Source organism: Brienomyrus brachyistius, chromosome 6 (assembly GCF_023856365.1).
Source record: "Brienomyrus brachyistius isolate T26 chromosome 6, BBRACH_0.4, whole genome shotgun sequence".
Lineage (NCBI taxonomy): Eukaryota > Metazoa > Chordata > Actinopteri > Osteoglossiformes > Mormyridae > Brienomyrus > Brienomyrus brachyistius.
In genome coordinates, this window is record NC_064538.1 from 4,642,915 (window position 1) to 4,669,589 (window position 26,675).

At 40.3% G+C, this 26,675-nt stretch overlaps 2 protein-coding genes across 4 annotated transcripts; both read right to left on the minus strand.

Annotated features, from left to right (window-relative positions):
- Positions 1-60: 60 nt before the first annotated feature.
- On the minus strand, positions 61-13,571 carry prkar2aa (protein kinase, cAMP-dependent, regulatory, type II, alpha A). The gene is made up of 10 exons (XM_049017859.1): positions 11,942-13,571; positions 6,224-6,259; positions 4,776-4,912; positions 4,443-4,549; positions 3,744-3,897; positions 3,395-3,496; positions 2,674-2,748; positions 2,028-2,093; positions 1,719-1,857; positions 61-1,493 (listed from the first exon to the last, which is right to left on the minus strand). Exons 1-10 carry the CDS (start codon positions 12,198-12,200, stop codon positions 1,369-1,371), a joined length of 1,200 nt encoding a protein of 399 aa, XP_048873816.1. The 5' UTR covers positions 12,201-13,571; the 3' UTR covers positions 61-1,368.
- Positions 13,572-16,513: 2,942 nt separating this feature from the next.
- mgll (monoglyceride lipase) lies at positions 16,514-26,204 on the minus strand. 3 transcript variants are annotated; one of them, XM_049017875.1, is made up of 8 exons: positions 25,650-26,199; positions 24,575-24,719; positions 22,643-22,749; positions 20,686-20,822; positions 19,543-19,653; positions 19,062-19,151; positions 18,604-18,819; positions 16,514-17,857 (listed from the first exon to the last, which is right to left on the minus strand). In XM_049017875.1, the coding sequence occupies exons 2-8, from the start codon at positions 24,697-24,699 to the stop codon at positions 17,735-17,737; spliced, it is 909 nt and encodes a 302-aa protein (XP_048873832.1). In that variant the 5' UTR covers positions 24,700-24,719; positions 25,650-26,199; the 3' UTR covers positions 16,514-17,734. The 3 variants fall into 3 exon arrangements, with proteins under 3 accessions (XP_048873832.1, XP_048873831.1, XP_048873829.1); XM_049017874.1 differs by having other exon boundaries at positions 25,621-26,199; XM_049017872.1 differs by having other exon boundaries at positions 24,575-26,204.
- Between the last annotated feature and the right edge of the window lie 471 nt (positions 26,205-26,675).

Sequence of the window (26,675 nt, forward strand, 5' to 3'; positions counted from 1 at the left end):
ATATAATAAAATTGTCACTGAAGGACCTCAAGGAAACACCAACTACGCAGACACCGCGTCTTAACAAAACGTATTCTTTATTTCCCACTCCTGCCCCCTCCCCAAGACAACTTAGAGGAATCAAAGCCAAAAGATGCAACATAGATTTGCTTAACATAGCAGTGGCTGTTTTCTGAATTGGTCGAAACGAAACACAATACAACTTTTAACCCAACCCGGAACACCCGATCTCTGCAATAAATCACCAACACAAACTGCATGAAGAACAGCAGGAGAGCAATAATGAAGGACCCCAACTGAGTAAAGTACATTTTTATTTAAATATTTTATCAAAGCTTGTTTTTATCTCCATAAAAGATTTCTAAAACTTTTTTTCTTGCAATTAAGTTCATTTTACTTTATAAATATGCTAATTCTCCTTTTGAGGGTCCACTGCTTTTGCAAGAGTGTAACCATGTGTGCGTGTCCTTTCTGTGTCCTTGGCTGAGGTGCTGTGTTCTTGCTTGACAATTGTGTGTCACCTGTTCTCTACCATCGGAAAAACAAAATGCCACAACCACTGGCAGTAGAGTTTCAAAATAGAGCTCCAATGCTATTAAATATTGCATCCCAATATCTCACAATTCACCTGTTGCTGATGGGGTTTTAAAAAAAGTCGAGCATCAGGAAAACACTTTTTCTGATCACCAGCATGTGTGTCCTTGGCTGAGGTTTTGCGTTTGCCCTGCCTGAGTTTCTGTGAGTGTAGACATGATCCCTTGGTGAAAGCTGAAGCAGTACCAGATACGTGCCCTTTGGTAAACCTGCATTGCTTGGCTTACATATAGACTCTGCAACAAACCAAAACCCGAAGAGGGCAAGAGTGCCAATACTTGCACATTTTTAATGCTCATAACACCTGGCCACACCTCCCCTTTATCCCCATATCCCAAGACAGGACAGACTTATGGAATAGACAGCCTGTTACCTTTGGGGTTAAAGGTTTACTGGGCTTCCAGCAGATATACACCTTGAGAAAAAAGTAGATCCAAGCATGTACCACATCATGTCTTCAACACTTTAATTCACTCACTTTCACTCAGCTTTACTAATTTTGGTTGCACCAAGAGATCCAACTGGAAACAGTGTCATGTCAGATGTCATATGAATCAATCAACAAACATGAGTCGGACTGTGAAAGAAACCAGAAATGCCTAAAAATGAGATCAATGCATTGGAGTGTGTACTACACAAAATGGAGAGGGGATTCCCCCAGACTGTTGCCCCAGAATGAACTTGTATATGGCATTGTGTGTGTGTGTATCTGTGTGTGTGCGTGTGTGTGTAAGAGAGAGAAAAAGCTGGAGTGTAAGGCACGTATTGGAGCCTTCAGTCCCTCAGGTCCATGCTGGAGCCAAACAGAGCCACCAGCTGCTCCTCATAGTGAGTGATGTTCCTCTTCATGATTTCTTTACAGGAGCCCAGCAGCCGCTCGAATGCCTGCACATCTATTACTAGAAAGAAGGGAAAAGGGCAGATTCAATCGCAAAACAAAAATTATGATTGCTCAGACTTAAATCCACTTTTACCCATTTTTCCATATCGACGATGTGGATATTTTATAACAGCAAGCTTCAGGTTAAAAGTACACGACTGATGAATATTTCAAATGCCCGCAGATGAACTACAAGAGGGGGACAAATGTACACATTTGCAACTCAGATATGAGACACACTCACCCAGGCACTTGACCTCCCCCACGGCATAGGCAGAGGCAGCACGGGGCTTGTTTGTTACCAAAGCCAGCTCTCCAAAATACTGGCCACTAGTGCAGCGAGTGATCTCCACCTCTACATTGTCCTGCAGGTCTGCCTTGGTCTGGATGAGTCGTGGTGGGGGAAAGGGAACCAGGGAAAATACAAGTTCCCGTAACATGTATGCTGTATGCATATAATTATATATGATGCACAGTGTATCATCACAACCCATGCAAACCAGTGAAATCATTAAGATCCCAGCCCATATGAGCAGGGAGACTTCTCACTTACTTTACTCTTCATCATGATCTTTACATCCCCAGATTCCACGATGTAGAAACAATCAGCCTTTTCCCCCTGTCGAGGGAAAGGGGCCGTGCCACAAATCACTGTCTTGTGAGACCATATTCACCTAGAGTACCAATTCCTGGTGAAGTAATGTCGCTACAGTAATAACTGTTAAATTACCATTTGGAAAATTATTTCATACACTACTTACTAATTAATACACAACACTGATCATTTTAAACACCAAACACTGATGGAAAAGTCGACAAAATATACATTTTAAATGTGATTCTACGTTGGAAGAAAATGTGTAAATTATATTCATGATGACTTTGAGCCAAGATTGAATCAAACTTGCCCTCATTGAATATTCTTCAGGCCTGATGATTATTTCATAATCATAAGGGCACAGTTGCCTTTTGTAAAGTGGTTAATTTACATTACATTTGGAATCACTTGCTTAGCTGACGCCTTTGTCGAACGTGACTTACAACTGACGCAGATAATACAAGACAGCTATATGACTCAATAAAGCTTCAAACTTGCTGATCACCTTTGTGGTGTCACACACTGCTGTACTGAGCAAAATAATCAGAGTACACAACCGTTCCAGAATGACAGAGAAACACAACCGGAATATTTTTTTTACCTGTTGGATGATCTTCTCTCCGTCCCGGAATGATTTCATTCCCAAGACGTCAACGATTTTCATCCTCTCGGCCACCTGACCAAAACCATGGGGAATAAAGAGAAAAGGCCAAGCGTAACTGGGACAGATAACTAGGTCAATCTTAGGAACCAAGTACAAACCACATAAGAACTACAGCGATCAAAACTTCAACTGCACATCTTCTGTGGCAGGATCAGATCAAGTTCACAGTACTATTTATACAAACAGACATAATATTCAGCTGCTGGTTGTATTGCACACAGCTCATGTTCTTTCACCACCAGTCATTAGTTAAACTAATAATTCTTGGGGCTACATTTAAGCAGTACCATGTCTGATATGCCATTTCCTTTCTCCTGATTATCAATGCACAATTTGGGCTAGAGTACAATAGCAATAATATGAGGGAGGGAATTTCACATTTTATTAAAATGAAGTTCCATAAACTGCCTATATTCTCTACCACGAATGTGTTAAATGTCTGTATTAATATTGTGGAATTATTCTATTGCTCACTAATGCACAATTTAAAAAGTTACAAGTAAACTTACCTGTAATGAAAATGTGCACATTCACACCTAGTTATCACACAAAGAATCTGTCATTTGGTGCGTTGTCGGCAAAAATCTTTCGGCAAGTATATGGCAGAGATGGACAAATTGGCCATCTTGCATTGCTCAATAAATATACACTCACATACCTCGAGAGATTTTAAGAGTGGAACAGACTCTATGAAGGCCTCATACATCCTCCTCTTTTTGGCGTTGTTCTTCACAATCAGTCTGCGAAATGTGGCTCGATCCTGGGGTAAACATGGGTTTGTACCACCTCAGAGCCAAGCATTCTCCTCAGCTGTATAGCGCTACTATAATGGGAGCATCAATGTAAAATTCAGCCTGTTTTTTTGTATTTACAGGCAAAAGCTCTAAAATCCCACACAGTATATATAGACAGTGCATGGTTTAGTGCCAGCAGATGGCACTGTAGGAAAAGGTAAGCCCACTTGACAGAAAAGTGTGTCAGTCATGGCATGCAGGTTTGGGTCTTACCAGGCCCCACAATGCCCCTTCTGATGTGGCTATGATGGTGGCCGCACGGGGGGTGTTGTACATGAGGGCCAACTCCCCAAAACTGCCCTTGTTGTCATACTTTCCAACACAGCAGCTGACCCCATCTTTTTGTACCATAATGTCATACACTCCTCTGGGAAAAGAGAGAGACACATGAAGAATGGCATAAAAGGAAGTCCGGGTAGAGTACACAAAATGGTATGTCAACGCTGTGAAGGGAAAAAACAAATTCATCACAAGGCCACAGCAAACAGTGATAAGTTCCTTTACAAGGGCATTATCACAATGTCCATGCGGCAAAGTAACGTTTTCACTGAAAAACCTTAGGAGATACACAGGAAATTTAAACAGCACAAACAGGGAAGGGGCTGTGATTTCGAGACTGGAAAACAAGTCAATAGGTAAACAGTAGAGGGAAGAAAAAAATAACTCACTGAAAATGTGCTGTAAGTGAGATGCAAAGTATTTATAGAAACAGCTGTATCATTGTATCAGTGTCACCAACATCTGAGAGGCTCGCCCATGTCAATGACTACACCGATTCACAGAAATCCCTGCAATGTTCACGTTACTGCAAAATCCAACAATAACTGGAAGTAAACGCTAATCGTACATAAAAGAACACGTTAAATTGCTACTAAGAAGAGGGGACGAAGTCTTAGCATGAAAATCACACACCTCTCAACAACATAAAAGTTGTCTCCATCATCTCCCTGATCAATAACATGTTCCTGTGGCTGGACATGAAGCTCAAACATGGCATCCAATACTTCAGAGAGCTGCTCCTACAGGAAAGAGAACTTCCAGCTTTAGGACTCAGAAAAAGAAATCCCAGATGGAAAGAGTTCTGCCATGCAAATGTGTATTTTAAGCCACTTTACTCAAACTACAATGGATGGGTGTGGAGAAAGGAAGGAGAGCAGGAAAAGGCTAGATGGATTCTGAATAGCAGCCAGGGCGTTCGGCGTTCTGTGCGTGCAGCCATGCCGACACGCGTGTGTGCGCACATACCTGGTCGAGAGTCTTGAACAGGAGGATGTCTCTGCAAGACTCCTGCAGTCTGCAGCGCTGTTCGTCCGTCTTGGGGTGCACCACCCGGGGTTCGCTGTCCTCCTCATCATCGTCGGGGTTGAATGCTTCTGCACACACTGTGGGGCAGACAGTCAGTGCAAGGCAACACTCAAGTACATGATTAAGGTGCCATACCTGCACTGCTGCAGACTCCCTGCAAAAACAATTCAAGCGTGCAAAGCTAAAGAAATCCCAAATAATAGGTCTGTATCTGTAATTGCTGTGAAGTTTTGAAATGACAGCCTTTTGAAATTCCAACCTCCAGCATTCATAGCTCCTTTGACATGGCAGGTAAAGCTTTGAAACTCCGTGGCTAAGGCCAAGTGATTGTAGAATTCAAAAATGTAAATAGAGCAGCAGTATCTTATGTACTTTTCCTCCTAAATGACTCTGAAAATGGCTAAAAATTCAAAACACCACCCTATTTGAGAACTTCTAACTCAAAGTGTTTGCTAAATCACGCCGTTGTTTTCCTGTCAATTGACATATTATGCTATTTGTATGCAGTAACCATATGCATTATTGTTGTAGGAGCATCAAAGTAATTGTTTGAAATGCGCTAGATTTTCAAAAAGTGCCTGTTTTCATATCCTCATTTGACTATGTGGACGGTTAGCCATCATTTTCATATTTTTGCTATGCATTCTTATGATATATTCTCAAGATAATCTGACAAGTAATTGGTGTTGTTGCTAAGCTTTCATTTGGAGATATTTATTTTTTTAAAAGAATAAGCCATAATGCTCTTGTTGCCATGCAAATTCAATAAAAACACAGATACTACATAGTTACTTACACTCCTATAGCAGTACTACATACAGTTACTGCATACAAGTGGCCTAATATGTCATTATTGGCAGGAATCAAATTCAGAGTGCTTTAATTAGCATACTGTTTGAGTGAGCTGCTCTTGAAGAGGGCGCCACTTTGAATTTTCCGCCATTTTCATCATTGAATGTTGGAAGTTATACCGAAAAGTGGGCAAAATGCATAAAATCAATAAAAATTTAAGATTTGGGATTTCTCCATAAGTTTGTTATAGGAGCATTTCTTAATTTTTTCACTTGGGACCATCTATGTGATTTGACATGAAATGATCGCATTTCATTCTGATGACATTTTAATAAAGGCTAAAAGAGACTGGTCTTTCTTACCAACCAACCGAAACACCATCCATTTTAATGCCAGATTTGTTATACAGCTATTGTCATGATATCCAAGCTGATATAATCAAGGAGGAAATATTTGTCCCACCGCATGAACCCCATCAGAAACTTGATGCTTTTATTTAATAAGTCATGCATGAGTGAGGAAATGTAATAAATTGCATGCTTTTCTGACATCCCAACCACAACAATGACAAAAAGAAGAGAAAACACTCAACTCACCTGAAACTCTGCGGTTGAATCGACTTGGGGGGGGAGCTAAAGGGGTAGAAAAGGGGAAGTGTGCTGAGAGGACCGTTCACATCAGGTCAGTTTGAGGTGAACAGAAGCTACAACATGCTAGCATACTGTTTGGATTGTTCCACGCTACAGAAACTATGGCCATGCCAACTGTGTAGCTTACAGCTACTTACTCATCTGAGACCGGGCTGTCAGGGCCCATTAACTGAGTAGCATGAAATCAGACTCTAGGGACGTTCCATTATTTAATTTCTCAAGAGGTCTCTCTGTCCATTCCCAAGCCCAGTGCTATTTGTGCCTCACTCAATGACAAACACCGAGGAGGCACCAGAATCTGCAAATCGCCCACTCAAGTACAATTTTGAGGAATAAAAATCTGACTGGAAAACAGTGAACTGTCTGCAGACCTTCTGGGACTCCTGGTAAACCCACAAATTATACCCTGGACTGATATCACATAAAACAGCACAAAAGGGGTAAATCAAACTTGCAGTGCAAAACTAATAACACTCATCTCCTTGACTGAGCATGTGTATTCACCTGAAGCACTTTAGCTATTTAAGAATTACACTTCTACCTGTCCTTAACATTCAAGCACAAACAATGCTCATTAACCAATTGTCCATTATTGCATAGCCTGCTGTGCCAAAAGACACAAATATGTAGAAAACTACTACAGCTATAAACGACAACACACCTTTTGAATAAGCAGTGTATTGAAAGGGGGAAAAAATCACAACCATAAGTTGACAATAGCATTTGCTTTTGCTTAACTCCTGAAAACTAAACTGAAAATTCTGTTACTTATGAATGTCACAAATGGAGACCATACTTGGCAGTAGAGAACATGAGATCTGGCTCATTATAATGCAATCATATTGTGATATCAGAAATTATTTCAATATCAATTATACAATAAAATATTAACTGAAAACGACAGCTACAAGAACTTATGTACCATCAGAGTTTGCTTTTACTTGGAAATGCTCAAGTCTCTATTGGTACACTGACAATTCACCCTTATTTTAAAAGAACACTTTTAACGATAACTATGGGAATCTAAATGTGCACATAAAATTAACAGCGACAACATAATCAGATTCTCTTATACTTGCGGCAAGTTGTGCCAACAGACAAAGCAGTACTGAGATCATAGTTCTTCACACACACGCCATACTATCTGCCGATACCCATCTGAAATTTACCGAGCATTAAATTAGATATTTGTATCAGCACATTTCACTTACCATGGCAAACTATCTGCATTTAGTACTGTAGCAGGCACTGTTTGAGTTTGCTAAGAATAGGAAAATATAACGGTCATGTTGCTCAAACAAAAGCTCTGCCTTTATGCTACAGGAAGAAATCCACGGCCAGCATGATTTACAAGTCTGGGAGAGAGAGCATGGAAAAATGTTTACTAGTCGGCTAAGTGTGCTCAGGCCCTGTGAGCAGAGACCAGTGGGAGAGTGGGAACAGTCATGTTTAACAGGCTTTAAAAAAATAATACATGAATATGCAATCAGAGCACTTAAAACCTTTAAAATGACTTACAGGTTCATACTAGAGTAGAGCAGCTGACAGATTAAGGGTTTTGAGCAGTTTGTGCAAGTTACTACAATAATTAAGTAGAAATCGCCTGCTGCTAAACCCTGTATCTGTACATTTGTCTGCATCTACAAACGTCTATGCCAAGTGTAGTGACTGTGGTTCTGACTCATCTAGTGTTAACTGATAATAAAACCTGAACTTGCATTCTGTCTCATATAGGCAGGTGAAACAGGGGCGCTAGGTATCACTGGAGTACGCGTACCAGTGCATTACATCAGTGAATCACTTGGTATTTAATCACTGACCACAGGTCCTAGTCCTCAGCCTGAAGCATTGCTGTTGTCCAAGAGATTTGTAACTATTGCTTTTATAGTTTCTGTTAAATAATGCTAGAATACAAGATAATAATTGCGCAAGCATTTACCATCATGATTGGGCTGGCAGGCACTGCATGTGCGGTTACAGAAAATTAATGAACACCCTTTAGATTCTAGAATTCCAGTGTTGTGGTACAAGTAAAAAATAAGTTCTGCTCTTAATTCTTTTATCTTTCATGCAGTTATGAAGCATCTCATAGTAATTACTTGGTACATATAGATTTAAAGGAAGAAAACAAGAAAAATAAACCTCAATATGGCAGCAGTTTTCAGCAGCCTCCAGGCAAACTTATGGAAGATGATTCACACCCCTTTAAATTACAATCATTTCAGATCTATCTACATTATAAACATGTGAACCTATTGGCTTCATGATTGCAATCCTATGTGATTAGACTATTTCTGGGACACATACCTAGCTAAGAAGCTATTGGCTTTCTCAAAATATTTTCAGCAGCAAAGGAAGCTGCTGAAAAGCAGGGTGGGAGCACAATGGGTAATATGCTGGTAGTACTTCCAAACTTACCTCCAAAGCTACCCATAACAGTCAAAGGGGTAGAGGGACAGAAAATATGGAGTATCTGGGAGACACAGCTTGGAAAAATGTTTAGTTGGCAACCCTTCCCCCCCCCCTATTATTCTCCTCAGAAACAATTCCATAAAAGGAATCATCCCTTATTTATCCTACACACACAGATCCTGCTTACTTTACCTCCCAAATTTTCAGGAGTTTTTAGTAGGTTTTCAGAACTGGAACAGAAATATCAGGTCAGCATTGCCCATGAGTGCTGATCCAGTCATAGAACAAAAATGATAATCTGTTTTAACCTGATGTAAACAGAAAATTAACTAGTGAGAGAAGACTAGAAAACCAGCAAACAAAAAAGGCAAAGAACCTGTAATTCACTGGTTAAATAAAGTGTCTCGTAAAATACAAATAACAAAAAAATTATATTTTATTGATCCTGGTGGTGAAATTCTCTTTTCACCTCCCCCAAAACGCTCTCTGTAAGTGAGAGCAAGCTGGCTCCAAAGGGCAGCTACCCACCGCAGTGCCCAGGGAGCTGAGGGTTAAGGGCCTAAAGGATCCGCAGACGTGCCGAAGCTGGGTTTGAACCGGCAACCATCTGATCACAGGTATAGAGGCTTAGCCCACTGAACCACACATGGCCCCTTACCAATTTCCCAGTATACCACAGGCTGGAATATTGGCTATTATAACAGGTACAAATATTACGGGTATTCAACAAATGCAACCGAACAGAGAATCTGCACACATGCATCTCCTGCACTCCTGAACTACCTGTCAGAATCAGCAACAGGTGCTGTCATTTTTCCAATTGGTGTCTTGTAGTTAGAGTATGGAATACTCTTCCTGTTAGTGTAGTGCAAGCTAAAAGCTTGGGTTTCTTTTAAATCTTATGCAAAGTCCCTTCCACAGTGTTACTACCCGATCCATAACACTCGCCCAATTTGTACCTCGCCTGCCATTTATTACATAAATATTCCATATCTGCAATATTCATTTATATTTTCATCAGTTGAAATTCCTACTGACCAGTACCATAGTATTTTGGTGTACTTTGGTTCTCTCTGCACTAAAATATGAGTTTTGGTGTATTTTGCATTTGTTGCAGGCATATTTACCCTTCAAATCACTGGAATTAAAATTGTTATATTACATTAATTTGCTATGGTCGATTATGAGACGTACAGCTTTAATTTATTTTCAAAAGGGACACTTTACACGATTCCATTTAAAGAATAGTTTCAAATTTTAGCTATAATGAAACATTTGTTCAATCATAACCCATGTATTTAAGAGTCAATGTTATAATAATAATAAAGATAATAATAATACCATATTCCATGATATTATAAAACCGTGATTTTCCAGAGACAGTTATCATACCATGACAATCTCATATCATTGCAACTCCAGCAGTGTTTGCTGGAAATTTGGGTTGACAAGATGTATCCAGGAACAACTGGATGCAATGCACAAAAACTCTATTTGGTAAAATATGGGATTATCTTATTATACGCGCAGCACAAATATAGAAATCATTGCATACTATATTAACCTGTGTGCGCCATCATGCCCACAGTGTGGCTCCTTGTCAAATACGAAATCTGTTAATGAATCAGGTAAAAACAACCGCCCCTGCTTTTGCATGCGTGATGCATGCACTCTGAGACAATCATAATCATTTTCATATTTGCTGTTTAAATCAATCCTAAACAGGTTCATGAGAAATTTATGCTGAACTCTTTTTGTTTAATAAATTCCCCAATATTAACAAAATCAAATATACAAAAACACTTTATTTCTTGTTATGCTATCCTGATCTTCTTATATGTTTTACCCACCAGATTGCAAATAAAGCTTGTGTCACTTCATTTATCTTCGCATCCATTATTATTAATTTTATTGTGTTACTTCTGCGATGTAATAAGTCAACCAGAAAAATCCCAATACTAACAAGCTGAAGCGAGCCATATCGCCACCTATTGCAGCAGAGTCAAACATACTTTGGTCAATAAATTGATTCCCCTCCCGTGCATGTATACTGGGACAAGGACAGTAGTCCAATTAAATGGTGTAGTAGGGCTATAACCTTAGCTCGACTTAGTCGTGTATGTAAACATAAAGACTGAACAATCTACATCTATCCATCCATCCACTCTCCAACTACTTATGATGAACAGTTTTACAGAGAACCGGTAATCTATCACAGGCAGAATAGGGAACAAAGGAGTCAAACTAGATGGCATGTAAGTCCTTCATAGGATTGATTCACATACGGCAAAGTTTTTTCAAATACACATAGATCTCATATCTGGAATTCTAACATCCTCTTGTGAAAACCTCAAAACTTTGTTTCATCCTTTGCCTAACTTCCACATTGCCTTGCAACATGCATTATAAGACAGCCAATTAATACCAGGCTAAGCACACTGATAAGTCGACAGAACTTATTTGAAATACAATTCCTCACTTTTACCCTAAGTCTTGAATGACCTGCAAATTTTATTTCAATCAAGCTTCTCTTGCTGTACAAAAAAACTTGCAAACATTCTAGCAAATATCCAGTTAGTTAGTTAAACAAGTTTAAACAAATTACAAAAAACTATTGTAATTTTTTTTTTTAAACTGGATTCCAACCATTTTTTAAATATCTCAATAAAATATTTAAATTACTTTACCGCATAAATTAAAGCACAACTGTTAAACTGCGAATACACCTGATGCAACTTTCAACACAGCTTAAAACTCTAAAATCCTGCCGAAGAAAGGTTTTACGCTTTTTAAAAGAAACATTCATTATTTTAGTTTACAGTTCTGCAGTACTTCCATACATTGGCTCCTCTGAGACAGACTGCGAGATAAATAGGGGCCGTATAAATCCTGACAGCCATATGTCATTTTACATAAGAAGCGCTTGCAGGAATAGCTACCTACTTAGTAAATGCCATGGCAACAGGTATGCCAGGAATTTAGACAGGTTGCATGCAACTGCACGATTATGGGCTGCGTGCTGACGTCAAGTATTCGCGCACTAAGCAATCATATTGGACGTAAAATAACTACAGGTATTTTAATTCTCATAAAACATTAATCCCTTACACTTCCAAAACGATGTCTGACACACATCCCAGTAATCCACACGGTAACACCCACTACGTTCCCATTTCGATTTTCAGTAGACTCAGGCCCAGCAGGCATTGCGGGTAACCACTCGCACAGACTTGCACCTAGCCGATTACTCACGCTCGAAGTCTGAGTCGTCATCTTCATCTCCATCATCCCCGTTTGATTCTGTCTGCATGGGTTCCCCATCGAACATCACTCCCTTCCCGCCCTGCTTGACAGCAACGCCCGGGCCGGCGCCGTCCTGGATCCTGCTTTCTCGGAGACGAGTGAAATACTGAACGGCGAACTCCACTAAATCCGGGGGCCTCTGGCGGAGCACCTCCACGGTGTAGCCTTGTAGCAGCTCCGTTAACCCAGCCGGTATCTCGATACTCATGGTTACCCCTTTATATGGTTTCTTCCCCTTTATCTGAATAAAAGTCTGTATTTAAATATTTGAAACCAAGCAAAGAATGAAAAACTATTCTTTATCAGTCCACATTCAACGGCAACACTGGATTAGCTCGCTAGCTATCATCGGCTAGTTAGCTACTAAAACTGGGAAAATTAGTCTTCTAACTGACAGGTAGGTACAGTCACTGACGCAGAGGAGCGCTTCCTTCGATCGGAAGAACCGGCATCCGAAATCGGGACGCAGGAAACAACTTTAGAATTTTATAGTTAGTTTCTCTTACTTTTACATGTAGCAACAGTCCGTTTTACCACAATTTCCTTAAAGCATCACTTCAAACTGTTGTCATAGTATTAAAAAGCTGGGGAAGAGAGATATCCAAGCCTACCTTAAGTCTCTTTACCTCTGTGTGTAAAAATATATTTATATATATATTTGCGAAAAAATATGCAGGATTTTTACGAGGCGGATTAGTTGGTTAACTAGGCCAAAACCCCTAACCTTGGGACTATAGCCAGTCGGCTAACCGCAGTAACGGCGACGACTGAAATATTGGCAACGGTTTCAAAGGACATAGAAAACTTCCCAGTACAAGTTTATTGAAAAAATATATGCTTATAAATTTTAGCACCCGTATCACTACCTAGAGGGAAAAAACTACAATTTAACAGTTGTGTGCAAACTTCTCCCACACACCGTTCAGCAGGCGCTTGTGATTTATCACCGGCTTCTCTTTTTCAGACCCCCACCTCTTTTCACTTGCTTCCTAAATTGTCTGGCTTTTCCCCCCGGTTCCGTGCAATGCCGTACCTTATCTTCGCAACCGACCGAAGCAACTAGCCAAGGGGAAAGAGTGCAAGATGCGCGACCAAGCTAGCTTGCCTGCTAATTACCTCAGTAACACTACACGGCTTTTTTCTCTTCTCGTCGCTGAAAACTGTGTCAAAACATTGGGAACAACGACGCGTATTATAATAACCGCTCCAGTAGGCGTTAGCCCGGAATTATTCGCGCCAGCAAATCCGCAAGCCGGTTAGTTAGCTACTCGATAGTCCCAGAATGGAAGAGCCTCGAAGCCGGCGATTCTCTTACTCCTAGCAAAACGAAAAAAACTCAGGAGAAAAACCGGCGACCTCAGTGCAGGCTAACCAATACAAAGGATTCCAGTATATCCACTGTGGTGCCTGGATGTCCATCCGACCAAATTTGTAATTCGTTTGTTTCCGTGAATATTTTACGTTTCGCTTAATCCGACGCCTGCCTCTTCAGCGCGAGGCTTTCCCTCACTCCACAGCGAGCGTCCGCCGGGGGCGTGACCAGTGTTGCTTAGAGCGTCTTACGTCACTGCCAACGCAAACACTCGTGAAAACACCCTTCGCTCAACTTCAGGGCTTTGCTCTCGGCTCGTGCTTTAAGAAAGGGGAACGAAAATCCTTAGGGACGAAACCCCCGGTAATTGGGCTCTGCGGACCCGCGTGAAAAGTAGCAAGTAATCAGTGACTTTGGGTCAGATTGACAACCAAGTGAAGTTTAGGAATAAAGGGAGGGGGGAAATAGAGCATCTCAGTGTAGAGTGCTGATGCGTTTGACGGGCAAATGCCGAAAATAGACGCAAGTTCAATTCTGGAGCTAAATCTGTGAACGAGATGCTGCTTATTCGGGTCTGCTGATTGGTGCTGTGCTCATCAGTGATCTTTCGCATTCTGTAGGTTCTTGCAGGTGTCTGCATACTTCAACCCAGTCTAAAAAAACAACAACAAAGCAGAGATTTTAACGGAATCGTTGAGGCAGATTTTTAATCATAGTTACGGACACCCTTAAAATGAATATTTTTTTTTACCATGACGACTCACACCTTTGGAGTTCAGGGTTCCAGTCTCTGCGTGTGTGGAGTTTGCATGCACATCACTGATATTTTTCCAATAAGGAAAGGAACTTTATGTTATTTATTTATTATTATATTATTTTCTCTTGTTCTTTTTTGCTTTCAGTTGTTTATGGCAGAGTTCACCACCTTTCAGGTTATAGTCTGACTGTATACCTTCCGTGTCCATATAAAACCCTTGAATACTTTAATATCACAGCCCAAAAACATACTAAGATGAACTGGACTCGGGAAAATTGTCCATAGAAGTGAATGTGAGTGTGAGGGGTGTGTGTGCCCTACGATCGGTTAGCGCCCCATCCTGGGTTATTTCCTGCCTTATGCTAGTAGCTTCCAGATAGACTCTGGGCCTGCATAGAAAAAGCGGGTATGGATGGATGGACAGATGGACTTTCCCTGACCACAATCATTTTAGCACTTAAAATCATGGAACCACATTGGATAATATATCTATCTATCTTCCATTCACTGTTCCTGGTCAGGTTCTCGGGGTCATGTCTTAATACTGTGTAATTTTGGACGTTTTTGACATATGCTTTTTTATTACATTAATTTTTTTGTCTTTAATCATTGTCTGAAAAAGAAAATTAAAGGCATTCCCACCGAAATCCCTGTATTTGCATAAGATGCACTTGCGAAGCATTCTTCTGTGGATTTCCCAAATGCATAGCACAGGATATGTAAATATAGAAGCTGTTCTATTCCTGTGTTGTCTTAACTCTAGGTGTCAGATAAAGCCATTAACAGGAGCAGAACAGGGCCTTTCTTAATTCCAAGTGGCACAGATGGTACCCTGGGGATTTAATTGATTCGCTAATTTGCTGTCTCACTCTGGCGGTCAATTTTAACTCTGTTCAACATCTTATTGTGACAAAAGTGGAATACATTTATGGCTAAAAATGATACATAAGCCTTCATGTCACAAGATTCAGAAACTCTTTGTCCATCATGGCATAAGACTACATGAATTTTATATATAACATATTTTCTGACCAATGCTGCTGTAAACACTGAGTGTATGCTTATTTGCATAATGCTTGTGTATGATTGCGTTTCAGCAGTGTGGCCGTACTGTTCATGCGTGGATTATTGTCATAATTGTCATTGGTATAGTGCTAGAAGAAGCATTTTATTGTTTTGTATGACTTGAACATGTATAGCACTGCAGTAGTTTGGGGCATTAATATCAAGCAGAAGTCTGTGTAATATTTTAGGAAGTTTTTATGAACCGTTTTATTCCTTCTGTTCCAATAATGTCATGCCTAATGTTACCTGCTTACATAAGTGGGTTATTACTGCTATGACACCATAGAAAACTGTATTAAGGAAATCATCTGATCTATACTAGGGAACCAACCACAATGTCAACAAGAACATATTGTGAAATTTAAAGGTTAGAGGCATGTATATTTACTTCTACCCAGCAGCCTGGTAACTCTTTGATTACATTTTCCCCCACACAATAGTCCCTGTAACAATTTTCCCCGTACACACTGTTGTAGATTGGAATAATAGCAACAGTAATATCTTTATGAGAGTAAACACATTAGAAGATCACATAAGAGAGCCTGTTGTTCTGAAATCAGTTATGTTGTTTGTAGTAAATAACATGCCTACTCTTCCTTGTATCTTGACAGTATTGCCGAAAAGGGTCCACTTAAATTGGATCAAAATATTTATTAATCTTGATATTAGACACCAAAGAACATTTTTTTTTATTTTACTTTTCCTTCCCCCCACATCAGTGTTCAATATTCTGAAATGTGCATTCATCAACTTAAGCAATTCTGTTCTTGCCCACAATTCTCTTTATAGACATACCTTATATAAACACGACAAGGGATTGTTTGTCATAGTAATCCTAATAAAACACATTGTAATAATATTAAGGCAGTGTTGCTGTATATTGTTTGATGTTTTGCCTGGAGCAAGAGGAAAATCCACAGTACATTGCCTCACTGACACACAAATTAAAAATATAAGTTCATAGCTGATCTTTTAACTCCCACGTTTGATCGTAAGATTAACTACTGCAATGTATTTCCAGGATCTGGAAATATCTGTCACGGTATATAACACTTGTCTAGAGCATTTGTTACAGTAAATGTGAATCTGTTGTCCCATTCATTATTTGTCTCTACTGTCTAATTATCATGCTGTGCATGCCTCTGTTGGTCAGGGGCCTGTACCTATGATTGGAGGTCACAAATTCAATCCTGTGGCTAGCAGAGTGATCATATTTCTGTTGAACCCTTGAGCAAGTTCCTTATCCCTGCAACCAACTCCAAGGGAGCTGGATAAACTGCCGATCCCACACTATGACTCCATGCTCTCAGCTGTCCGTGACATGGGGATATGTGAAAATTAAAGCATTTATAATGGCGAAATTGAATTGAATTGAAGAGCAGTCGAGTCATTTGAACATACAATTTTATTTTTCCTTGGCTTTGACCAACAGCTGGAACATGTTAAAACAAAACATCCAATAATGGACAGCCTTATTTTCCAGTAGATAGGCTGTCAGGATATAAGTCTTTGTGAATAAAATCTCTCCTTGAAAACTCAATAAACATACCTGAATATAACCAGACATTTTTAATAGATTCTAAATAGATTTCAGCGTTATATATTTATTACAACAATGCCCTTTAGTCTTCTTATTCCATAACAGCATTTCCTATCTGTTAAGTTAAAATACAATTTTAAAGTCATTTAGAAGAGTCATCTGCGAAGAATACATCATTTTAAAATCGGAAAACGTATGACTCCTTTTGAAAAGCAAAAAGTACAAATATCTCTAACTGTGCATTACATTTGTATTCAATTAGCAGCATGAAAGCACACAAGAACACCATGATTACGGACCAGTATTTGAAACTCTGCTGATCTCCTGTATCTACAAAGCAACAGAATGGCTTTTTTGCTATTTTAATTAATGCCCTCTTAGTTCAAAGTCCATTCTCAGGCTTCAAGTCTATCTGGCTTCTGTCGGCTGTCTGCCATGATGGTTTTTCCATTGTTTTATTCGAATGGTTCCATGGTAACGAAGATCCATCCTACGGCTTTCAGATAAGCGGTGGCAACACGAGCTGACTAACAGAGATGTACAACTAAATGTGTTGGCAGCAAGAAAATTAGTCAGTGATATTCAAATGGGGCCAGATACAGAGGATATGGATGCACTAATTAAAACAGAGGCATCTTCTTCATAACATGTGATTTAGCTTAAATACATAGGGAAAATTAACAGTCGAGCAGCACAGTAAGGCCGCATAACTGGGAACACAGTGCCCATTTTGGTCACACCCAGTATGGTCTTCACTGTACGGAAATGAGACAGTCTACATGGCGTTTTACCATGCCTGCCTGGCAGGTTCAACAGTTGTCCTTTAGCATAAGTCAAATCTGAGACTCTCAGGGACACGGGTCACTCAGAAGCAGCCCTGTGCAGATGAGTGACCTCCTCACCACCCCCTAGTCCGCATCCTACTCGTCATACCATCGGCTTCATAGCACCAGATTGAGGTCAGACGGAATTTTATGTTTCATCAGTGCAATCCATAAAATAATCTTATAAAATGAGTTAGACCCAGAAAGGTAACAGATGGTGTGGGAGACGAGGAGGATGCACAGCCTAGGAGTCTGCTAATGGCTGCGGAGGAATCCGCTCCTCAATCCAGGTGCCGATCTCCTTCAGGACCAAGTCTGCGATCTCCGGCAGCTCGTGGTGGAGTGCGTGGTACGCGCCATCGAAAACCTGAGGGACACAAAGATGAGTGCAACTAATACACATAACACAGAGACACAAAGACTGCACAGATATACACAGACAGAGAACGTTATAATCTTCCCTAATCATTTAAGTCCAAAAGCCTGGAATGAGTACAATAGCAAGGACAGTGAAGGGGGGGGGAGGGGAGTTGTAAAACTGCTCTTCGGCCTCATCTTTAATGTATAAATAAAGATCTTACATGTCAGCTAACTTTCAAACGTATGAGTTTTGCATTTGAATTAGGAAAGAACAAAAAATATGGCTAAATAAAAAGGGAGCAGCACAGTGGGTAGTACTACTGCCTCAAACCTCTGGTCTAGGGGTTCGAATCCCACCTCTGGTCTGTGTGTGTGTGTGTGTGTGTGTGTATATATATATATATATATATATACATATATATATGTTTTTCCTGTGTTATGCAGGTTTCCTCCTGCACTCCAAAGACATACAGTTAGGGTTAACTGGTGCATCTAAATTTGCCACTGTGTCCAGGTGCCCAGGGAGGGTGTATACTGCTTTGTGCCCTCCCCTGCCTGGGACAGTAATGGAAAGTGATTAGAAGGATGGATGAAATAGAGAAAGAAGACGGCGAACTGAAAGTTCACACCATTTTCCATAAACAGCATTTATTACTTTGAATAGCTAATCTCTCGATGCACATTTAGCATGTTTCGGTGTCTGTTTCTGTGCGCCGTCCATCACTGTAAATTTTAAGAATTGTGTAAGTTCACCTTCAGCTTCTTGTCCGTACTCAAGGCCTTCTCATACATTATTTGAGAGCCTCTGATGTCACAGAGTTTGTCATGGTCACCGTGGAGCAAAAGGAATGGCCACTTGATGGTTGGAATTGCCTTGCTGATTCTCTCGGTTGCATTGAGTGCATGCATGGCAAAAGATACAGGCACACCTCCACGGTAGACCAGCTCATCATTGTCATAGGCCTCCACCTGCAGTACAAGAGTGGTATTGCATCAAAAACCTGGCACACATTGACAGTATTACGCAGGAGTGGAGCTGCAGATCATCATCTTAAACCGTCTTTATTATCATGCCCATTTTTAACAAGTGGGAAGTGAACGTAGCCAAGATTCTTTCAAATTCAAATTAATAAAAATAAATGCATTACATCTCGGCAACGTCTAGCCTTCCACATCCACAAACACGTTGAAGATCATAATCTTAAGCTTACATGCTTCATGTCGCGACTGATCCACTTGGAATCAAGGGTACCCAGAGTCAGACTCGGCAGTATGTGGTTAAGACATTTAGCAAGAAACACCTGCAAAGAGACCGAATGAGACATGGAATGTGCAACCCGATTATGCTACAAATCAGTGACATATTAACATAAATGGGAACAAAACATACCGCATTCCTTCTTTAGACCTGTCGTATGAATTGTACAGTGTGCTTTTTCCACATTTTGTAGAGCAACTGTATCATTTATTATGTAACAACCATCACTGACCCACTCGATTCAGAAATATTTAATACACCTGGATTTTAATGTGTTTGAATGTATGTTTGAGCTTATGTGAATGTGTGTCCTTACATACCCCATTAGCTTACAGTTGGGAGCGAGATACAAATGGACGTGCATGCGTCCAGAGTGAGCGCCTCCTGAACACGAGTACGTGCATGAAGGGACCGGCCGAAATCCTGGTGTTCACCTTGAAGGGAGTGGCAGACTCAGGGCTTGTCTGGACCAAGGGTGCAATCAACACCACCCCAACAAAATCTTCTGGTTGCTCACAGGCAGTCAGTATCGAGATGGCTCCACCCTGAAAGGACGTCATGGTTAATGCAATTCGTGCCATTGGCTGTGGTAACAATAGGATTTTGCCTAATATGGGCACTAATCTAGGAGGTAGATTGGGTCAGTATTAGCAAAAAAACACACAGAGGGTGTCCAGGTTCACAGTGTCCTGGTGTAGAGCTGGTGCTCTTAGAGGAAATGAATCCCCTTTGGCCTGACACTGTAAACACTCAGATTCTGGTTATATAAGACAGAGATGTGCTGTGGTTATACAAGAGCTCTGACCTAAAAACATGAAAGGAGAGCTACCTGCTTATAAACTCCTTTCAAAACAGTGAAAAGCAGGTCAACTTCACGGTCCCTGCTGAGTAAACCCTGCATAGCTTAGTGTTCTCATCATTTATGACATCCAAATCTGTAAAAAAAAGGTACCAACCAATGAATCAAATGGGCTATAATGATCAATTAATGTTCATAACTGAAAATAAATAAATGATGCACACAGACTCTACATGTAACATTGAAAAAATTAGCACAATCAACAACCGAAAAGGTTATTATTCTCCTAGCTTGATGTCTATGTTCCCGGAATGTTCCTAATATTGATCCTCTGGTCATTGACTTGTCTCATTATGTTCTTGCTTTGTTGGAGGATGTCATGTTGATCTTGCTCTTGTACTAATACTTTTGTAACTGGACATTATCTGGGAGCTCAAGCTAGCTGCACTTAACCCTAGTTCGACTATGCGGAACTACATTTTACTCCTTTACGCAATGGAGTCAAAATGAATTGAAAATTGAATTAAAAAGTGCTTAAGATCACCAATACAAATAGCTACAGATTACAACCACATATTATACAAATACCAAATATACTCAGGAAGCAAGCATGTGACCGTCTCATTAAAGTTTCCTACCTCTGAAACACTCAGGAATGGTCTAACAACGATAACCTATTTTCAGTATGTTGCATTGCATTCTGAATTAAACAAGTCAAGCCAAGCAGCTGAACGTAACAGGGAGCACCTCTTATATAGCCAACTAAAAACCATCTTACCATTGAGTGTCCAAGGATGAAAATAGGCAAGCCAGGATATCTCTTCTTCATAATAGCGGCGTGCTGGATGGCGTCTCGGATGTATACCTGGAAGTCACGGACCACCAGCCTCTTCCCTTCACTCTTCCCATGACCGACTAACAGGAATAGAGAAGGAATCCAAAGTGCTTATTCTTCCTGTTTCATGTGGCATTAACACAGAATCCGCAAAATAAATTCTTATCAATTATTAAATACAAAAGCTGTATGTATTTAAATGAATTTCTGATATCAATGAGCTCGAATCAAAATGTCATTAAAAAATGTAACAGGCTCAGTGGAATGTAGGTTCACATCTGCTTATGAAGATAAAGTAAGATTATGTTTTAAAATGGATTAATTTACCGTAGAAGGAACATAAAAAAAAGCTAGCGATGAGAAAGCAATCAGAAAAACATCCCTATAGAGGAACAGGAAGAGAAAATAATTCAGCAGCTACAACCACTTCCATATTCCAAGACATTACTGAGATCTGATCATTCTAAGAGAGTAAACAGAGGACGACATATGACAGTCATGTCAAACTCTATAATCACACATTCTCACGCTCTCTCAACCCTCTCTTCTTTAACGTGCACTTCTCTAAGGAGAATGTGTTAAAAAGGTGAGTGTGCCACTACAGTTAATGATTGTTTTTGTTTAATAAATAGGAGAGACTGTCATGCATTGTTTAATTGGTAGATGTATCCCACTTCTAACTGGTCACCTTCCCGTGTGCAATGGGGTTTAAGAAATCAACGACTGGCAAAATGCTGGAATCCCATCCACCATAAGTTCCTGAAGCCTTTTTCTTCCAGTCATTAAATCCCTATATACCTCCACTTTCCAAGCTGTATCTCAGACACGGACATACCCAGACTTTCTAGAGAATCATTATTCCAAACACTTTTTCAGTACTTTAACTTCGATCTCATGCAGTGAAATTAAACATTATTTTTTTCTGCTCCAAAAGCACATGATTCTTCTTTACTAAGAAACAACAGGAAGAAAACTATAGTCTACATTTAAGCAATGAAAGAACAGAATTTATTTTGCATATTTAACTATGTTAAACTACACAAAATAAAAGTTTATTAATTTTTGTTTACTGCACAACCATTCCTTTTGGCATGAGAGGTAGATAGATAACAGGAAAAATACAGATAGTGAATTTTTAAAAATGAAAAACAACAATGAGGACCCAGCAAGACAAACATCTGATTCTAATAACTTAGTGAAACAAGATCAGGAAAGCAGGCAGGAGTTCTGTGAGGCAGAAAAGCATTGGCACCAAATGAAATTCTTCTAGATAATACCCAGCTATGTAAACATGAAGACTGCGAAATGGGAAAGGTTTCTGGGAGACAGACCTCTTCTCAGGGGTAGTAAGAAACTGATCACCCACCCTATGTTTAATTTATTATGGCAACCACACCAGACAGATGGTCTCCACTGATGCACTGGTTTCCAAGTATAACCGGAATGATGTTTCTACTCTTTGGTAATGGACTTTATCGGTCAGTCTCACTTGATTGTTCTGGGACTAAACATTAATAATACAAAATATCCATCCAACTTACAATTGTTTACTCACTACAGTGTTTCAATGGGGCAGGAAGACTAACCCAGGATCTGTAGGGAACAAGGCAGTAGTATCCCCTAGACAGGGTGCCAGTCCATTGCAGGGTACATGCACTATGAACAATGTAGCGATGTCAACTGGCTTAACTGCAGACCTTTTGACTGCAGGAGGAAACTGGAGTACCTGGACAACATATGGGGCGAACTTGCAAACTACACACAAATACAACGGGGTGGGATTTGAACCCACCAACCCTGGGGGTGTGAGGCTACAGTTCTGCAACTGCACTACCTAAATTTAATATTAATAATGATACATCAGCCATCCGGGATCATGGTTTTAGTGCGATGTGCTCACCGTGGTCATGTGCAAAGACCAGCAGGTTCCACTTCATCAAGGTTTGGGCGACATCATCGTAGCTCCCACAGTGTTCTGCTGCCCCATGGAGCAGAAACACCAAAGCCCTGGAGCCAGAAGAACGTACCAGCACATAAAAACACATGCACATAAAGTGCCCCTTCTGTCTCCACAAACACTGACTGTTCGTTTCTTACAGCAGAGGATTCCAGTCAATTTATTATTATTATTATTATTATTATTATTGCATTTTATATACCATTTTGATGTTGGACTTTTGCCTATTTTCTCTTGGCTTTGTTCTTTTACATACTTTATATTTCTCTTCCTGCACCAGAGCAGCCACCCACTTGCCTCTGCCACACACCATACCAGCTCTTGCTGAACAATGCTTTTCCTGAAAAGTATCTTTTGTGCGGCATGTTCAGCCGAGCCGAGAATCACACTCGCAGTGACATCCACCCTCGCCATCACCAACAAATGGCAGGCTACCTGCAATATAATTGCACTCATATTTGATTAAACACTCCTAAATGCATTCGTTCCTTATGCATATCCTGATGGGTTGAAAAGGTCATTCTCACTACCTGAACTCTACTAACAGGATCTTAGGTCATGGACAGCCTATTGAATTCAGTGAGATCAAAGTCTTCAACGGCAGAGCCAGGGTACTGGTAATACCTATGTGACCAATAGCAACAATGGCAGTGAAATGGGTGCGTGTGTGATCTTGTCTGTGGAAAGCATCCCTGATTCAAGCTGACATGAACGTCATAGCTGGCTTTGCCGTAAACGTGTCAAGATCTCATTTATCCCCAGTTAGTCTGACACAAAGCAGAGAGCTCTCAGTTATTTTAGAAATACTGTCCTGCTGCTCGCTTCTGTCTCTCATTTTTGGCAACCTTCCATAAATTAGATAACAACTATGTTACATCTGCTGTTTATAGCAACAAGACTGTTTGACAGCTTTAAAAAAAAAAAAAAGGATCACATTCTAATGTTGTCCTGGAGGATCTGTCCACTCAAGAGAGTTAACAGTTAATCGCCAGAGGTTCCAAATAGCTAACATTCACTTTAACTAAAAACAGGGAGAAAAAAAACAACCATTTTTCAAGAACACAGGATTAAAGTTAATGAATAATGCAGTGACTGCGGTTGTCATTTAAGTGTGCTTTACAAAAGGTGAATGGTTGCTATGGACTCTGATATTCTTCCTGACATGAGGTAAGGCGTAACTTTGGGTAGAACATTCGAAGGTTTAGGTCTACAACCATTTAGGGTGGTCCAGGAGCTATATTGGCCGGTTTTAATTATTTGGGATGGTTACCACCACTGTAATTTACGACCATGCATGTGGAATACCCTCGCTATACCAATTTAGACACATTTTCCCTGTGCACAGCTTGTGCCTGATTGTATTTCAGATAACGCCATTTACCTTTGTACAAGGTAAGTAAAATTACTGCATAACGGTGACTGGCAAATATTATTTATTGCAAGGACGCAATGAATTCACCATAACTGTAATAATATAAAATACATTACACGCAGTTTGATTCCACGGGTAGTCTTTGCGGCCAAATAAACTGGAATATTTATTACTGAAATAATACAGTCTCGCTCAAGTTCAGTTGTGATTAAATTGTTAATTCCTTTAAACATTTACTCCGCTAAACCTGTTTTTCTTCAAATATGCATTTGTTTCAATTATGAGTTGTGTGAGACGCAAAATGAGGCAAAAAAACAGGCATCACGTGACAAAACCGGTTCTCTAATTTCTCTATCGAAACCTGGTATAATAAGATGTGACAAGCAGCTGATAAACGAGTGAAACGCTCTTCCCAAAGGTGCCGTCTTGTCAAATTAGTACCGCAGTGCACGGTTACTAACAGAATTGATTGCTTGTTAATATAACGCCTTTCGTTTACTGACCTTGGTGGGCCCTCCGGCTCCCAGTAGCGGCAGAACAGGTGCTGTCCGTCGGCGTTTACGAAGTGCCGTAAGTCCGAATAGGGGACACCCTGCGGACTCCGCCGGTCCTCTCCAGGGTCGGGCATCTTGGCACCGAGGATCCTTTCTGCAACATAACCGCGGAGCGCTGACAGCAGGTCATCGCTGTACATGTAGGCGATGACAGCGAACAGCAAGCAGGAGAGCGCCGCGTTCATTGTGCGCGTTTTCGCGTGAATTAGTCGCGAGCGCTGCCCGGCTCCGGCGGAATGTTCCCAGTGGCGACATCTGGCGTCAGAGGCCGGCGAGCCAATGCGCGCGCTGCGCTCGAGGGACCGCGAGCTGCGACAGCGGTCACATTCGTCAGGTTCCACCTTCCCTTCTCATAACCAGAGGAAGCTTCATAAATCTACAGTCTGCATGATCTACAGTCATTTAAAAACTCGACGTTGAACAAACAAACACAAATTAATACGACAGCGGGCAGCTTTATAAGGAAAGGAAACAATATCTGGTGTGACTTTAACCCTAAAAGCTAATTATGACGACTAAATGCACCAGTATCCCTTGCAGTAATTTTCTTACCTATAGTGTACCCTGCCTACTTAAATATTTAGTGTAAACTACAGCTTGTAACACCCCGCATCAGTAAAAACACATGTAACCTATTATATGATCTAAGTAGTATAATTTCCTTTAACGTCGTGTGCGTTTTCGTTAGAACTAAACATGACTGAGAAATTCACGTCCACCTCTTGAACCAGTGTTAGTTGTTATGTATCATAGAACTTAATCGAATTTATTTGATAGATTGTAAAGTTCTTAAAGTACTTCGGATTGTGATGTATTCGCTGGTACATTTACAAGGTGTCAACGAAATAGATTTTATATCAGTAAAACCTATTAGATTTATATAAATAAAAATTCGAAAATAGGCTTTTCAAATATAACTTGGGTTTTGAAGCAACCGTAACACACTTTAAAGTTAGGCATCAACCGCCGCGAAAAATGAAATATACAACACTCACCGCAATTATTAGCTCATGTGAATACTTGCCTTTCCTGAAAAGGCGGATTTTGGCTATGTCGATCTGTTGCTGACCGAATGTCTTGACCGAATGTGGCTATTTTATCCTGTTCTTCGTAGTGTAGGAAGAAAACCTGCGGAGCAAGTAAAAAAAGAGAACGGATTACAACTTCTGCTCGTTTGCGCCGCCCACTGGCTGATGGCGCCTTTGCCTCATCCGGAATAACGGTGTATGTCTCTAAAATAACCATGCACTCTTTGCGCAAGACTGTGGATATTGCTCAAAGTAGAAGTAGTAATAGTAGTAGGTGTTCTTCTTCTTCTTCTTCTTGCTGTTATTATTATTATTAGTAGTAGTATTATTAGTATTAGTAGTAGTAGTTTAAAGCACAAGGATCTCAGAAAATGAAGTTTTAACTTCCCAAGGCAGTTTATTCTTGGAGAATTTTTCATTATGGAAATGTCCCTGGAGAACAACATCTGCTTGCCAATATATACGCGCGCGTGTGTGTGTGTATAATGCACTGGCAGCGCAGTAGGTTTGTTTACGTCAGCATTACCACAAACACGCGAGTAATGCATCGCGCTACAGCGTTACAATGGCTATGATTTTAGAAATTTTTCAGTCGTATGGAACCACCATCTTATATGTAGTGCATCATTAACTGAAATGTCATTATGCAACACGTGACTGTATAGAGAGAGAGAGAGAGAGAGAGAGAGAGAGAGAAGCATTAATCTTATAGACCATCCAATGAATAAGCCTATTGAATTTCCCATCCGTTTTTATTTATAGTAATCAAGTATCTCGTGAGGGTTACAGCTAGAAAGCTTTTCTTTTTTTGGATTACTAAATGCACCCAGAAGGTCAGAAAGACAAGTACTCACAATCATTCATACATAAGAGTAACACTGGGCCGGGGGAGGGCAGAGAGTCAGGAGGTCATGTTATACATGAGGTAACTGTGCAACTCACTGAGCCACCATGCATGAATAATTGTAGGCCAAAAGTACATAAATATACACACACGATACACTTTTCTTTATTTGGATTAT